At 44.8% G+C, this 16,387-nt stretch overlaps 2 protein-coding genes across 3 annotated transcripts in view; one reads left to right on the top strand and one right to left on the bottom strand.

Moving 5' to 3' along the window:
• LOC100568065 (involucrin) overlaps positions 1–7,498 on the bottom strand; it is a 20,791-nt gene extending 13,293 nt beyond the window's left edge. Inside the window, exon 1 of the mRNA XM_062971237.1 lies at positions 7,370–7,498. Within this exon, the coding sequence (XP_062827307.1) occupies positions 7,370–7,372 (3 nt within the window). The 5' untranslated portion in view covers positions 7,373–7,498. The remainder of the gene's footprint in view (positions 1–7,369) is intronic.
• Positions 1–16,387, top strand: part of LOC100566926 (uncharacterized) — a 23,205-nt gene extending 6,818 nt beyond the window's left edge. The window contains exons 1-4 of one of the 2 annotated variants that reach the window (XM_062971253.1): positions 8,672–8,843; positions 11,010–11,231; positions 13,500–13,835; positions 15,912–16,387. In XM_062971253.1, the coding sequence (XP_062827323.1) occupies positions 8,841–8,843; positions 11,010–11,231; positions 13,500–13,835; positions 15,912–16,115 (765 nt within the window). In that variant the 5' untranslated portion in view covers positions 8,672–8,840 and the 3' untranslated portion in view covers positions 16,116–16,387. Of the gene's footprint in view, positions 1–8,671; positions 8,844–11,009; positions 11,232–13,499; positions 13,836–15,911 lie in introns of those variants that run through there. The other variant, XM_062971248.1, reaches the window with a different exon arrangement.

The raw sequence follows: 16,387 nt of genomic DNA, 5'->3' as shown, positions 1-16,387 counted from the left end.
CCATTCCCGGGACGTTAGGAAAAAGCAAACTGCCGCAGCCTCTCCTAGTGTGATGACCCATGGGCCTTGTAGTCCTGCTCAGGACATTGTAATTCCTGATGAAGATGAAAACTGGGGTTTTTTACCTTCCCAGTCTGAACTGGATTCTTCTCAGCCAGATCTTTCCCAGGCAGATCTGGGAACCTTGCACCTGCAAGAAAGTTGTCTCCCAGAAGTATGTCAAACAAGCCCAGAGCCTACTTCTCCCGTGTTCTTGCGCCGGGAGTTTTGTAAACAACAGAGAAGTTTGGAATCAGCTTCGCGCAGGAGTGCGAGGATTGCAGCTAAGAATGTGGCCAATTAAGACTGCTTCTCGTGAGAATCTTTGGGGAGTCTCACATCTGGTCTCAGAGTTTAGCTTTCGGTTCTGATTCCCAGAGAACTGCTTCGGCGGGAAAGTTAGACTCTATTTAGGTGTTTTACCCGCGTAGTAACTTCGCGGAGTCAATTCGTCAGCCTACGGAGCGAGTTGTGTCTGGACAGCGCGCTCCGATTCAAGCCTCGCTCCTGCTCAAGCCTTGCCTTGCTATCCAGCCTTCGCCTTGCTTCCCAGCCTTTGTTTATCTACGGACTTTGCCTTGTTTCCCAGGATCAATCTTTGCCTTGTTCCACGGATTCTATCAAGTGATTCCACGGACCTTGTTCTTGTTCTTAGTTACCCTGTTCCACGTTCAAGCCTTGTTTCAAGTATCAAGTTATTTCCTAGCCTCGCTCAAGTTTCATGGACTAAAGGACCTTGTCATCTCCCCTCACTTTGCTTGGCAAAGTGAGTGTTTCGGTTATTGGATTACAACTTTGGACCTTAATATTTCTTATTGGACATTGCTTTTTTGGACTAATTCTGACCTTTCCTGAAAGGTCTAATTCTGGACTATTTTCTACACTTGTTTTTATTAACTTTATATATTCCTTCAATAAAGATATTAGATAGATTCTGGCCTCTGTGTATGGTTATTGGTGCTCTGCAGCCTGGGTCTTGACAGTTTGACTCCGCCACCCTAAGCACCAATTAACCTCGGCCAGAATGTCTACCGGAGTCGTACCTGGGCCGAGCGGCCAGCCGATTACCTACACCATCGACAAGGATGAGGTGGACCGAATCCGTGATAAGCTCAATGCACAGGATGGAGAAATAAGGGGTTTGAAGGAACGCGGAATTCGTCTTCCGGCCATGGCGTTGCCAACCAAGTTTACTGGAGAAGCTTCTAAGGTTCATGTCTTCCGTCGCCAATGTCAAGCTTATCTAGAGGCCCGTGCTGCCGAGTTTCCCCAAGAAGACATCAAAGTGGCATGGGTTTACAGTCTTCTAGACGGGCCAGCGGCCAGCTGGGCGACGGCACTGTACGACCAAGCCTCTCCACACCTAAGATCAGCGCAACGCTTCTTGGACCACCTCAAGGAGACTTGGGGAATCGAGGACAATTTGGAGGCAGCCGGTCACAAACTCCGTCGCCTTTTCCAAGGAGACAGACCTATGTCTCAGTATATAGCCGAGTTCCGAGTGCTGGCCCACAACACCGGCTGGAACGATGTAGCCCTCAGGGGACAATTCCGGGAGGGTCTCAACATTGAAATGCTGGAAGAAATCTCCAAGGTGGATCCTCCCCAGACCCTCGAGGCACTCATTGATCAATGTTTACGGGCTGAAGTCATGATTGCCAACAGGAAACAGTGGGTTCGAGGCCAGGGCGGTAGAGCCGGGGCAAAACCCCCCGCTCCCGCCAGCATTCAGCCGCGTCCGGTCTGGAGACCCCCACCGCCAACCCCATACCCCAGAGGAGGCGAGGAGGTGCCGATGCAGTTGGGCAATGTGCGTCCCAGACTAGATGCCGCCGAGAAGGCCCGTCGTCAACGCTTAAACCTCTGCTGGTACTGCGGGAACGGGGGCCACTTCGCCAGAGAGTGCCCAGCCAAAGGGAAGCCTGCCGCCCGTCTTGCGGCGGCGTCCTCCACGGAGACGAAGACGTCTGAGCCGACTGGCACACAACCGGCGGGGGAAGCCAACGACCGGGTGTAGAGAGGCTCGCCAACCCGGTCAAAAAATCCATCCAAGAGCCGCCAACCGGGGTCCTGTTCCTTCTCGTGGTCACATTATGGTCAGCAAAAAGGGGACCCGTCATGATCCACGCCATGATAGACTCTGGAGCTACCAACAATTTCATCGATAGAGAGTATGCCGACTCTCTGGGATTACAATATCATGATTTCAAGAATGCCCGTGTGGTGCAAGCCATAGACGGCCGCCCCCTCAAGACGGGCCCCGTAAGTCAGTGGTCGGAACCCACCAGGATGTGGATAAGGGAACATATGGAAGAGATTTCCTTCTTTGTTACCGAGGTCCCCCATTTCCCTGTGATTTTGGGAATTCCATGGCTGACTCTCCACGACCCTAACATCTCCTGGTCCAACAGAGAACTGCAGTTTGCTTCACCGTACTGCCAAAACCATTGCCTCGTAGCCAAGGTATGCCACGCCACAGACACCGAGCCCATCATCACCTTGCCAAAGAAGTACTCCGAGTATTGGGATGTATTCAATGAGAAAGAAGCCGAAAAATTACCCCCACATAGACCTTATGACTGTGCCATTGACTTGGTGGAGGGGGCCCCGATCCCGCGAGGGCATCTCTACTCCCTGACTGAACCAGAGCAAGAAGCTCTCAGGGAATTCTTAGAGACAAACCTTCGCAAGGGATTCATCAGACCCTCTCAATCCCCAGCCGCCTCCCCAGTGATGTTTGTGAAGAAGAAGTCAGGGGAACTACGCTTGGTGGTGGACTACAGAGCATTGAACAATATCACCAAGCGGAACAGCTATCCCCTGCCCTTAATCTCGGATCTACTGGATCGGCTTCGAGGAGCCAAGGTTTACACCAAGCTGGATCTTCGGGGGGCTTACAACTTAGTTCGCATCAGGGAAGGGGACGAGTGGAAGACCGCCTTCCAGACCAAATTCGGATTATTCGAGTCCCGAGTTATGAATTTCGGTTTATGCGGAGCCCCCGCAACGTTCCAGCATTTTGTCAATGACATTTTTCAGGACTATCTAGACAGGTTCTTGATAATCTACCTGGACGATTTTTTGGTGTTTTCTAGATCACAATCAGAACATGAGAACCACGTCAAAATGGTGTTACAACGATTGCGGGATCATGGACTTTATGCCAAGCTGGAAAAATGCGCCTTTGATCTACAAGAGGTAGATTTCCTTGGTTACCGCATCTCGCCTCTAGGGCTTTCCATGGATCCAGCCAAGGTTTCAGCAGTATTGGAATGGCGGGCGCCAACTAACAAGAAAGAGGTGCAGCGTTTCTTGGGGTTCGCGAACTATTACCGCAAGTTCATTCCAGATTTTGCCCGCTGGTCCGACCCCATCACTAGCTGCATCCGTGGAAAGCAGCCTTTCCGCTGGACTGATCAAGCAGAGAAAGGGTTCCAGCAACTAAAGAAACTATTCACCTCCCAGCCAATTCTACAGCACCCAAATCCTGGAACCCCTTTTGTGGTGCAAGCGGACGCCTCTGATGTGGCAATTGGGGCTGTACTCTTACAACCGGTGGGAGATCACCTCCATCCCTGTGCCTTTTATTCTCGTCAACTAACCACACCAGAGAGGAATTACACCATTTGGGAAAAAGAACTACTGGCCATAAAGGCAGCCTTTGAAACTTGGAGACATTGGCTAGAAGGGGCCAAATTTCCCATTGAAGTCCACACAGATCATCGTAATCTAGAACATTTAAGAACTGCCCGCAAACTAAATCAGAGGCAGCAACGTTGGGCTTTATTCTTTGAACGTTTCAACTTCCAGATCCATTATGTGACCCCAGCCCAAACCAAGCAAGCAGACGCCCTGTCACGTAAACCGGAGTACGCTGCAGGACGCAAGGAGACCTTTGAATCCCAACTGCTACAACCCGAGAACTTTGCCACGCTCACGGTGGGGAACACCAAATCCATTCCCATTGGTTCAACTTCCCCTACTCCAGGACTCATCTGTGCTCAAGAAATCAGGGCTAGTCAGCAAGCAGATGCCTGGGCGCAGGACCAACTTCGCCAAGGTCTGCACTTTCCCTTTTCGCTTAAAGATGGGCTGCTCTGCTATAGAAATCATGTTTATATCCCACCCGGACCGGGCAGGGAAAAAGCGCTTCGTCTGTGTCATGACTGCAAACCAGCAGGACACTTCGGACTATTTAAAACTATGCATTTGATCCTAAGGGATTTTTGGTGGCCCAAGATCCGCAAGGATGTGGAAAAATATGTCAACACCTGCCCAGTATGCCAGCGCTCCAAGATACGAAGGGAGAAGCCCTCAGGGCTTTTACACCCCCTTCCTACCCCATCTCGCCCATGGGAAATAATTTCCGCGGATTTCATCACTGACTTACCACCTTCCTGTGGATTCACCACGATCTTGGTGGTGGTGGACCTTTTCACCAAGTTAGCCCATTTCATTCCCTGTGAAGGCCTCCCCACGGCCAAAGAAACTGCGGATCTATTTCTTCAACATGTTTTCAGACTACATGGTTTGCCCAAGAGTTTAGTCACAGACCGTGGATCTCAATTCACCTCTCGTTTTTGGAAGGCACTACAAAAACTATTGGGCATAGACTCTCGCTTATCTTCAGCTCATCATCCCCAAACAGATGGGCAAACGGAGCGCACCAATGCCACTTTGGAGCAGTATCTTCGCTGTTATGTAAACTACCAACAGGATAATTGGGCTTCTCTGTTACCACTGTCTGAGTTTGCCTACAACAATGGAGTTCAAGCTTCTACAAAAGAAACGCCGTTCTTTGCAAACTACGGCTTCCATCCACGTTTCTTCCCCCCTGTCATTGAAACTTCAGAAGTTCCCGCAGCAGAGGATTGGCTGCAGGAACTCACAGCGGTGCAACAACTTTTGCTCCAGCAACTGGACCAAGCCAAGGAGGACTATAAACGCCACGCTGACAAACATCGCCAGCCGGGCCCCGAAATCAAGGTAGGAGATCGGGTTTTTCTGTCCACTCGCTTCCTGCCCTCCCACCGCCCTTGCCGGAAGTTAGATGCCCGTTTCATTGGCCCCTATCCAGTGGTGGCGCAATTAAACCCCGTGACTTTCAAACTCCAACTTCCGCGTTCAATGCGCATTCACCCAGTGTTTCACCGTTCCCTGCTCCTTCCGGCGGATGGTGTGCGACCTGATACAGACCAACCAGCCCCCCCTCCTGTTTTGATGAATGGGGAGGAGGAGTTCGAGGTTGAGGACATTTTGGATTCTCGCTTTCACCGCCGCCGCCTACAATATCTCATTGACTGGGTGGGTTTTGGCCCTGAGGAACGCTCTTGGGAAGACGCCTCCACAGTCCATGCTCCTGATCTAACCCGTCGCTTTCATCAGACCTATCCCACCAAACCGCGACCTCGCGCCTCGGGGAGAGGGCCCCAGTTTGGGAGGGGCCTTGAGGAGGGGGATAGTGTGATGACCCATGGGCCTTGTAGTCCTGCTCAGGACATTGTAATTCCTGATGAAGATGAAAACTGGGGTTTTTTACCTTCCCAGTCTGAACTGGATTCTTCTCAGCCAGATCTTTCCCAGGCAGATCTGGGAACCTTGCACCTGCAAGAAAGTTGTCTCCCAGAAGTATGTCAAACAAGCCCAGAGCCTACTTCTCCCGTGTTCTTGCGCCGGGAGTTTTGTAAACAACAGAGAAGTTTGGAATCAGCTTCGCGCAGGAGTGCGAGGATTGCAGCTAAGAATGTGGCCAATTAAGACTGCTTCTCGTGAGAATCTTTGGGGAGTCTCACATCTGGTCTCAGAGTTTAGCTTTCGGTTCTGATTCCCAGAGAACTGCTTCGGCGGGAAAGTTAGACTCTATTTAGGTGTTTTACCCGCGTAGTAACTTCGCGGAGTCAATTCGTCAGCCTACGGAGCGAGTTGTGTCTGGACAGCGCGCTCCGATTCAAGCCTCGCTCCTGCTCAAGCCTTGCCTTGCTATCCAGCCTTCGCCTTGCTTCCCAGCCTTTGTTTATCTACGGACTTTGCCTTGTTTCCCAGGATCAATCTTTGCCTTGTTCCACGGATTCTATCAAGTGATTCCACGGACCTTGTTCTTGTTCTTAGTTACCCTGTTCCACGTTCAAGCCTTGTTTCAAGTATCAAGTTATTTCCTAGCCTCGCTCAAGTTTCATGGACTAAAGGACCTTGTCATCTCCCCTCACTTTGCTTGGCAAAGTGAGTGTTTCGGTTATTGGATTACAACTTTGGACCTTAATATTTCTTATTGGACATTGCTTTTTTGGACTAATTCTGACCTTTCCTGAAAGGTCTAATTCTGGACTATTTTCTACACTTGTTTTTATTAACTTTATATATTCCTTCAATAAAGATATTAGATAGATTCTGGCCTCTGTGTATGGTTATTGGTGCTCTGCAGCCTGGGTCTTGACACCTAGCTTGTCTATTCTTTCTCACCACTAACTTTTGCCATATTAAACACACTCTGATGTTGCTTGGTCACATATTCCAGTTTTCATCTGTGATATGTAAGATGGCGAGCCCCCGTTGGCTCAGTGTATTAAAGTGCTGAACTTGCAGACCGAAAGGTTGCAGGTTCGTATTCTGGGAGTGGAGTGAGCGCTCGCTGTTAGCACCAGCTCCTGCCAACCTAGCAGTTTGAAAACATGCAAATGTGAGTAGATCAATAGGTAGCCTGGGCTGCAGCACAGGCTGGTGAGCAGTCAGCTGCAGCCAGCTGAAACAAATCACTCTGACCAAGAGGTCATGAGTTCGAGGCCAGCTCGGAGCTGCGTTTGTCTCTGTCTTTGTTCTGTGTTAAGGCATTGAATGTTTGCCTTATATGTGTAATGTGATCCGCCTTGAGTCCCCTTCGGGGTGAGAAGGGCCGAATATAAATACTGTAAATAAATAAATAAATAAATAAATACCACTCTGGCTGGCCACATGACCTTGGAGGTGTCTACGGACAACGCTGGCTCTTCGGCTTAGAAATGGGGATGAGCACCAACCCCCCAGAGTCGGACACAACTGGATTTAACATCAGGGGAAACCTTTACCTTTACTTATGTGAGATGGCATGGTAACACAGAACATTTATATTCAGCAAAGAAGGTATTATATTTGTTAAATCCTAGATTCACCTCAATAAAACTCAATGTGTGTCTTTGGTTCAGTCTGCTAACCTTTTCTCTCATAATTTTGTTAGGATAAAATGTGTACAGAGAAAAGAATTTCCTTCTCGGAAGAAAGGCAAGATACCACAGGATCATAAAACAATGGAATTAAATTGGAGGACAAAGAAACTAGAACACAGCTTAATACATACCATGGAGAATTTGAACTCGGGCAAAGAAGCCAGTTGACCACAGCTCAGATCTATTATTCAGCCTCCTCAGCTGAACACCCAGCTGCCGTGGTTAACAAAACCCAATCATTCAAATCCACATTCTAGGTCAACTGTCATGGTGAGGTCACAAAATTCCACACTTGGCTCAGTAAGGCTTTCAGCAAGATCTCCCATGATAGTCTCATAAAACATAAATGAGGACTTGTTAGGTGGATGAGGAACTGGTTAACTGGCCGAACCCAAAGGGTGCTGAGCAATGGCTCTTCCTTATCCTAGAGCAGTGGTTCTCAATCTGTGGGTGCCCAGGTGTTTTGGCCTACAACTCCAGAAATCCCAGCCAGTTTACCAGCTGTTAGTATTTCTGGGAGTTGAAGACCAAAACATCTGGGAAACCACTGGTTGAGAACCACTGTCCTAGAGAGAACTGACCAGAGGAGTGCCTCAGGTGTCTGTTATCGGCTTTTTTGTGGGCTCGGTGCTATTCAACATCTTTATCAATGACTTGGACAATGGGATAGAGAGCAGGCAGATGATGCCAATTTGGGAAGGATAGCTAATACTCCAGAGGAAAGGATCAGAATCAAAAATGATCACAATAGATTAGAGAACTGGGCCAAAAGTAACAGAATGATTTTCAATAGGGATAAAAGTATCTTGATACTTTTTTGATATTGAAAGCTTGTTGCTGCTTTTATCTGATGAGTTCTTGCATTGCTGGCATATAAATATATGTAGAAGAAAGCAATATAGAATAAAATGAGGGTGGTGAAAATCCATGATAGCCTTATCCTTTGGTCTTGATCACTATCTCTCAGCCACCATTCGGAATGCTAAATGAAAATGTTTGTGACTTACTTCAGAGAATGATTATTTACAAAACAAGAAAGTATTGTTTGATGTCCTAAACCTTACTAAATATAAACTAGCATTTTGAAAAATCCGAACCAATAAAAAACAGCACAGCAAAAATAACATATGAAAATTCAGCACATTTGTTTTAATGGGGCAGATTTTAATTGTTTTCTATATGTTTGGTATTTTTATTCATGTTTTTGGTGTTTTCCGTTTAATTTGAAAAGCCTCATTAATCCCATTCTTGGGGAAGGCAGAATAAAAATCAAGCACATGGGATAGTTATCTATTTATTCCATTCATGTCTTTAAAATAACATAAAAGGGCAGTTCAACAGTCCACAAGAGCCCTTAGTAACACTTTCTGAACTATTGTAGTGACAGGAAAATTATGACCTCATCACAGAATGGAACTTTTTGACATCACTGGTGGCAGTTCAGGTTAAGCACTGGTGGCTTGGGTTGGAGCAGTGTGGATGCCTGCTTCAAACTGGGACAGCTGGTTTCGCTCTTTCCACATGGGGCAGGTGGGGAAATAAGAGGCTTCTGCCTTGGGATCCAATACCAGTGTCCATTCTCTTCTGGGGATTAAAGCTGCTATGGTAAGACATTGTCTCCACAATGTTATTCTATGAAAGAGAGGAGAATACCTAAAACATAACAGGAGCCCCGGTGGTGCAGCGGGCTAAACTGCTGAGCTGCTGAACCTGCTAACCGAAAGGTTGGCAGTTTGGATCCAGGGAGCAGGGTGAGCTCTTGCCATTAGCTTCTGTCAACCTAGCAGTTTGAAAACATGCAAATGTGAATATATCAATGGATACCTCTTCAGCGGGAAGGTAACAGCACTCCATGCAGTCATGCTGGCCATTTGACCTTGGAGGTGTCTACAGACAACGCCAGCTCTTTGACTTAGAAATTGAGATGAGCATGAACTCCCAGAGTCAGACACAACTAGACTTAATGACAGAGGAAAACCTTTACCATAAGAGGCGACATGAAAGAATGACAGCTACAATATACATTTTTTCAAATTTGGGATAGACTTAGGACTTTATTGTGTGGTCTGCAGTCTCCCTGCAACATACCCAGCCCAGACAAAGCCTACCGTGTTTTCCTGAAAATAAGACAGTGTCTTATATTATTTTTTGCTCCCAAAGATGTGCTAGGTCTTATTTTCAGGGGATGTCTTATTTTTCCATGAAGAAGAATTCACATTTATTGTTGAACAAAAAAATGAACATTTATTATATACTGTACAGTAGTTGTCATCACAAACCAACATAACCAAACCAAACAAACTGTGACTCCTGTCAAGAATTTCTTGTTGCTACCATTATTTCCATGTACAATTGGTATGTACATTTACCAATCCTGCATGCTCTGGTGTTCTGTTTGGTGGGCACCGGGCATGCTTCCAAACAAAAACTTTGCTAGGTCTTACTTTCGGGGGAGGCCTTATATTTAGCAATTCAGCAAAACCTCTGCTAGGTCTTATTTTTTGGAGATGTCTTATTTTCAGGGAAACAGGGTATTAATAGCCCATGATTGTGCCACAGCACTGCAACTTATCTTCGGTGACACTCTTCTGCCAGCACAGAAGTGACATGAAGGGAGTGGGATTTTCCCTCACTCCCAGTAATTACAGATAAAAATAATTTTTTGCTGAAACTGTAAAGTTGCTTTAATAGAGCATTATGGTGTATCAGAATTGCTGGAGGTGGGGTGCGGGGGTGAATTTGTCTCTGTAATAGGGGGCCCCCAGTGGTGCAGTGGATTAAACCCCTGAGTTCCTGAATTTGCTGACCGAAAGGTTGGTGGTTTGAATCAGGTGAGTGGAGTGAGCTCCCGCTGTTAGCCCCAATTTCTGCCAACCTAGCAGTTCGAAAACATGCAAATATTAGTAGATCAATAGGTACTGCTTCAGCGAGAAGGTAGCGGCGCTCCATGCAGTCATGCCAGCCACATGGACTTGGAGGTGTCTACGAACAAGGCAGGCTCTTCGGCTTAGAAATGGAGATGAGAACCAATATTGGGAAAAGCTTTATCTTAATAGGACATATGGCCCTGACACCACGGATCGACTAATCATAGCTGTTGTGCAACCACACATTCCTGTTTAGTTCTTAGAGAAAATAACCTCTCAAGCTCTGAAAAGGCCAGGAATTGTTCTACCTTAATTAATGACCTTTGCATCTTGCCTTGGCAAGTTGTCAAAAATAAGTGTCCGACAGGCAAAATAACTTCCAGAAAACAAGTTGTTGGAGCAAGAACTTTACTTTGCAAGTATGTTGAGTTGGGTGTCCTATGCAGAGGCACACTGTACAGTTATGCAAACATAAGATTTATTCCCCATTCCCCGCTGCGCAATCCCTCCCTCATTTCCCCATTGGTGTGGATACTTTGAGTTCACACTCTTCCAAGACACCTATTGTATGTTTTCCCCTTTATGTGTCCCCGCCCACCCACCACATATTATACGTGTACAGAAAATGGCTATCAAACTCTGACTTGGCCATAAAAATTAATATTCATTAGCTTATTAAGCATATATAGCATTCAAAGCCTTATCTGGTCAAGCAGCAGTTTCTTAGTGTCTAAATTGGTTTCCAAGATTGCATTCTATCCTTGTTTCTTTTCTTCAGAATTTTTTTTTTTGCCATAAATCAATAGTTCACCCCTTCCTTGATCATTTTAAAATTTTGTTTTCTGTTACATCTAATTAAATGCAAACTTCTTCCAAATTTCTCCCAACTTCTGATTTGTCCCAGGAAACAGGCAAAGAGTCCCATTCCTCATCGGAGTTCTCCAACTATGGGGCCGAGTCCGTTCATCACACAGACAAGGAGATTCAAGCAGACATGGATCGCTCCAGCAATATGGAAGGCTCATATCAAGAAGGCAGTGCGGACCTCAAGGAGATACAGGCAGGAATTGAGTTTGCCGTGCAGATATCACCAATTAAAGAATCCAAAAAGCACAAGGAAAACACAGTAAGTTGGAACAAATGGCTCTTTACAAGAAGGAGGGTGTTGTTTGGGTGAAATAAGGAGGCTGTCTCAGGATGAATGTCACAAAAAGCCAATACATTGGTTTTTGGAGAGAGGACTCCTAATTTTGCCTTTGGAATATGGTTGAAAATAGGGATAGAAAGAATATTTGGGGAAAAAAGGTTGAAAATGTATTTCTTGGGTGTTAGGGAACCTGGGAGAGAAGAATTCTGGGTTTGGCAAAACTCTTTGCAGTTGGGACTTAGTCTACACAAAGTTTGCACAATGTTATTTTCTGCAGAAAGCTATTTAACAGAAGAATACACTGCCTTGGAGTGAGGTGGCGTGTCCTTCTCTGGAGGTTTTTAGACTGCTTTGATTGTGTATTCCTGCATGGCAGAATGGCATCGGCCCAGATGGCCCTTGTGGTATCTTCCCATTCTTTTTTATGAAATAACTTAAATACCTTTAAAATTCAGACTATCGCCTAGAGCAGATTCACCATCCTACTGATATGGGGGTCACTGGCTACCACTGTGCACAAGATTCATGCAGAAAGCTGAAGAGGCATAGATCTCTTTTCAGCAGATTTCTCTCAGCAGCAGGACCTAAACTGGGGCATTCTAAGTAGAAATTTACTGGATGAAAATCCTTTCATTCACCTAAGAGACACCTGGAATTACACTTTAAAATGTACCTGTTCCAACTGACATACAAATTCAGCTTAGGAACAAACTTATTCATAACCCAGGGCTGCCTGCACTTAATACAATGAAAAGCCTTGGAGGTGGGACCCAAGTTTAATCAATACAGCTTATATACATCATATTGCCTAACCTATTGGAAAATAACTGCACCCTAAGGGCACATATCTTTTTGGCAAATATGAATCTCCCTGAATATGTGGAGACCATTAGTCAAGAAAAACATGACCTTGTTAGAAGTCAACTCTTTGAACAAGTGATATTCACAAGCATTAATGTAATGGCACAGAAGTAACTCAGCTGTTAAACTGAAGAAACATGTCTTTAAACTGCCAAGGATAAAGACATGCCACTGGACACATACATCTGCTTTCGTTGAAGATCAAACACATACTTTTCCATTGATGTCCAAACAGCAACCTGCTTTCATTGAAGACCAAATACATATTGGAGACAAAATGGAGTCTTGAGTCTGCACATACTCAGTCCAATTACAGGTCTATAACCCCTCCCACACCAAAGAGGTATAAACTGGCAAATTAACATACCCATAGACTACAGGTTAGCAAATATATACATTAACAAATAAATGGTGTAGGCTTGGGAGGTTGCTATTTCCAACATATCATAATTTTATACAATATTTTAAATACTTTTGTGCATCAACTAAATCTGGTGTACTTTGAACCATCAGAAGGCCAAGGTATCAGCTTTAGGTGCCATATGGACCATTCAGAAATTTTGGATATTTCAGATTTTCAAATAAGGATGTCAATCTGTACACGGAAGGAGGAAAGTCTTTTTTTGGGATCCTTCTTGATTTGTCTAGATTATTGGAGAGCTCAGATCAAATGTCCATGCACAACAAACATACATTTTCTGCTTGGAGACAGTGGCAGAAAGAGACAATTCCCCCCAACTGCCACAGTTTAGCAGAAACAGTCTCAATTTACCCTCTGCTTTTAAAATGTCTCAGTCTCTTTCTCCTTCTCTCTCCAGCCCAGGCATGGGCAAACTTTGGCCCTCCAGGTGTTTTGGACTTCAACTCCCACAATTCCTAACAGCCTCAGGCCCTTTCCTCTTCCCCCGCCCCCCAGCCGCTTAAGATTGATGTAGGGCATCGCCATAAGATACATTAAATACATCGCCATAAGATAAATACGTATACATTAAAACACACCACCAGAAAATACATTTATTGAAGTGCATAATGCAAGGATTAAATACAATACAAATACATATATTAAAACACAAATAGAATGTAAATTTAAAAGTCATTGTTTAAAACAGACTGAATAAGCCAGTACTAGCAGGTCCAAGTTGTGCCAACATACTTAACATTAGGATAGAGAAGAGTTGCCAGCAATGTATTGTTTCTGGAAAAATCCATATGCCTCTGTCTCATAGCCACAGTCAGCATTTCATTTTAAATGGTTGGAGCTCAAGGGGAACAAGGACACCTGTGGCAATAGGTGCCCACGTTTTAGCTGTGCAAACCCTGGCTTCACTATATCAATGACTGGCTTGGGCAAAGGCAACTGTTTCTCCTGCCCTTTTGTCATTACAGGATGCAGTGATAGAGACCCCAGGCTCTTCGTTCAACCACGATGATATAATGGAGACCTTGGACAATAAGAACCAAGCTGTGCGGCTGGCAGTCAGTGCTACAAGAGGGACCAGTACTTTGCAGCCAGAAGCCTTCTCCAGGATTGACGAGGCCAGCAGTTTAGAGGGAATGGGTCAGCTGAGCATCAGGCATATCACGGCAGCCGACCTTGACTTGGAGAAGATGAGACTGGAAGGGGCCATGACCCGGCTGAAGTACCGACAAGAGGACAACGAAAAGCAGAGGCAGCATGAGGAAAGAATGGCACAGTTGCGTCTCCAGGCCAGATCTCGATCAGTAAGTGGGACAAAATAATGGGGTAACAGAGTAAGAGAGTGGTAAGAAATAGAGTTAACCCACTCACTATTACAAGGAAAGGTGACCACGAGGTGAAGAAAAAATAAGACCTTACAATGCTTCCTAAGGCACTCAGGCTCAAGTCTGACCTGAAGCAGTGAAACAGAAATATAATGGGATGTGTACAGAGAAGGGCAACCAAAAGGATCAAAGGTCTGGAAGCCAAGCCCAATAAGGAGAGGCCAAGGGAATTTGGTATATTTATTTAGCTAGGATAAAAGAAGGCTGACAGCCATGTTTAAATACTGGAAAGAATGTCACACCGAGGAAGGGGCAAGCTTGGTTTCTGCTGCTCTAGAGACTAGGACACAGAGAAATGGACTCAAATGGCATGAAAAGAGATTCCACCTAAACATTAGGAAGAACTTTCTAATAGTAAAATCTGTTTGACAGGAGAATACACTCCCTCCTACTGGTGGGGTCTCCTTCTCTGGGTGCATTTAAACAGAGGTTGAATGGCAATCAGCATGGCCCTTGGGGTCTCTTTCAGTTGTAAGATTTGGTATTGCATTATTCTGCAGCCTATTCAGTACTGCACTGTACTGCATTCAATAAACTGCATTATATGAGTCTACACTGCCCATATAAGGCTGTGCCCATATAAGTAAGCCGAGGGCAAAGGGGAGAAATGGGAGGTGGAGAGAGAAACTAGGTCATTTTAAAAAATGTGCCTCCAAATCAGAACAATTGGAGGGTACAGAACAAAGTGTTGGTTTTGACCTTTAAAGCCCTACATGGTTTGGGTCCAGATTACCTACAGGATCGCCTTCTCCCAAACAATCTGCTCCAAAAATGTTGGTCCTCTGGGGGTGGTTATTCCAACCTGCCAGAGCTCTACTGGCAACCGTCACCCAAAGGATCTTTTCATCAGCTGCCTCGCGATTGTGGAACAACCTGTCAAAAGAGTTCCAACAGCTAGATAAGCTGTTGGAATTTAAGAAACAATTGAAGACTCATTTCTTCCGGCAGGCCTACCTGGTCAATTTTAAGATGTGAATTTTAATCTGCACTTTATCAATAGATTTTACTTGTATTTTAACTCTGTGTATTTTGTTGAATGTCTTTTAATAGTGTCTTATCACTTGTTTTAACAATGTTGTATCCCGCCTTGAGCCATAAGGAGATGCGAGTAATAATGTCATTATTTTAAAATTATTTTTTATGTACAGGCAGTCCCCAAGCTACAAACAAGATTGATTCTGTAGGTTTGTTCTTAAGTTTAATTTGTATGTATGATGGAACAGATACTTTTAAAAGTGTAACTCCACCCGTGTTGTGTGTGTGTGTGTGAATGAATGTGTATGGTTGTACCTATGATCATTGGATTTTGAAAAAATTGACTTGTTGTGGAAACATGGATTGGTGAGAAAGCTTCAGTAGAGCAACCTTTTCCCCATAAGTCTTTCAGGAGTGAATTCACCTTCCTCACTTTCTGGAGGCGAGGAAGTGGTGGTGGAGGAAATGGTCTCACTCCCATTTGTAACTATGAGACATTTGTAAGTCAGATTTTTGTAAGTTGGAGACTGCCTATTTTAATGGGACTTAATTCCTAGGTAGGCATATATTTAAATGGCTAAAGTGCAATTACATCATTCCCACTGATCTCCATGAAACCTACTTCCGAGTAAGTATTCCTGTGAGTACATGACATGCTTTATTTCCTTTTGTGTTAAAATCAGGGCAGCTGATCCAAGGGACTATTTTATGAGCCAACCCATGGTCCGATTGAAGGCAGAAACATGAGGTTTTTAGACAAATTGATGTAATTTACATATGTTTTAATTGTTATAATGTATTTTAATGATGTATTTTTTATAGTTTTAATTTATTATATGTACTGTTTTTGTTTTATTATTATGTTCTTGGTATTAAATGTTGCCAACTGTTGTAAGCCGCCCTGATTCCCCCCAGGTGAGAAGGGAGGGTATAAATGCTGGAAATAAATAAATAAATAAATAATACCTGTGTCCCCCTTTCTTTTCCCCTTTCCTTCCCTTCCCTTTCTCTCCTGTGTAGATTGGAGAAGAGCTTCGTGAATTATTCCAGCCTCAGAACCAGTATGCCCTATTTTTTTTCTGCTTCATCTTTATCCATGTTATTTACACCGCCAAGGAGCTGGCTTTCTATTTTATTACCAAACACCACCTATTCTGCTTTGTCTTGTTGCTGTATTTCCTTTGCAAGAAAATCCTCTTCAATTGCAAAGGCCAGAAAAATTGACTGAGAAATAGCAGCAGATGCTCAACTAGAAAGGAAAAGGGTCAAAGGAATCCCTGATGTCGTTGCATCTCCGTACTGTCCTCTCTTCTTTCCTCTTTATATTTCTTCTTTCCTAAGCTGCACAATAAATGCAAATGTCAGTGTGGTGTCTTAAGGTCCCAAGAGGTTCCTCTGTGTTGCATATTGGGGTTTCCCCACTTTGTTATTCACGTAAAGGCTCTTCGACTTCATCACCAGTAGGAATAAACTGACCTGTGATTTTAAAAAATTGA

This window comes from Anolis carolinensis, chromosome 1, assembly GCF_035594765.1.
Source record: "Anolis carolinensis isolate JA03-04 chromosome 1, rAnoCar3.1.pri, whole genome shotgun sequence".
Taxonomy (NCBI): domain Eukaryota; kingdom Metazoa; phylum Chordata; class Lepidosauria; order Squamata; family Dactyloidae; genus Anolis; species Anolis carolinensis.
Note: the sequence above shows the minus strand (reverse complement) of the source record. Positions and strands in the feature narration are given on the sequence as shown.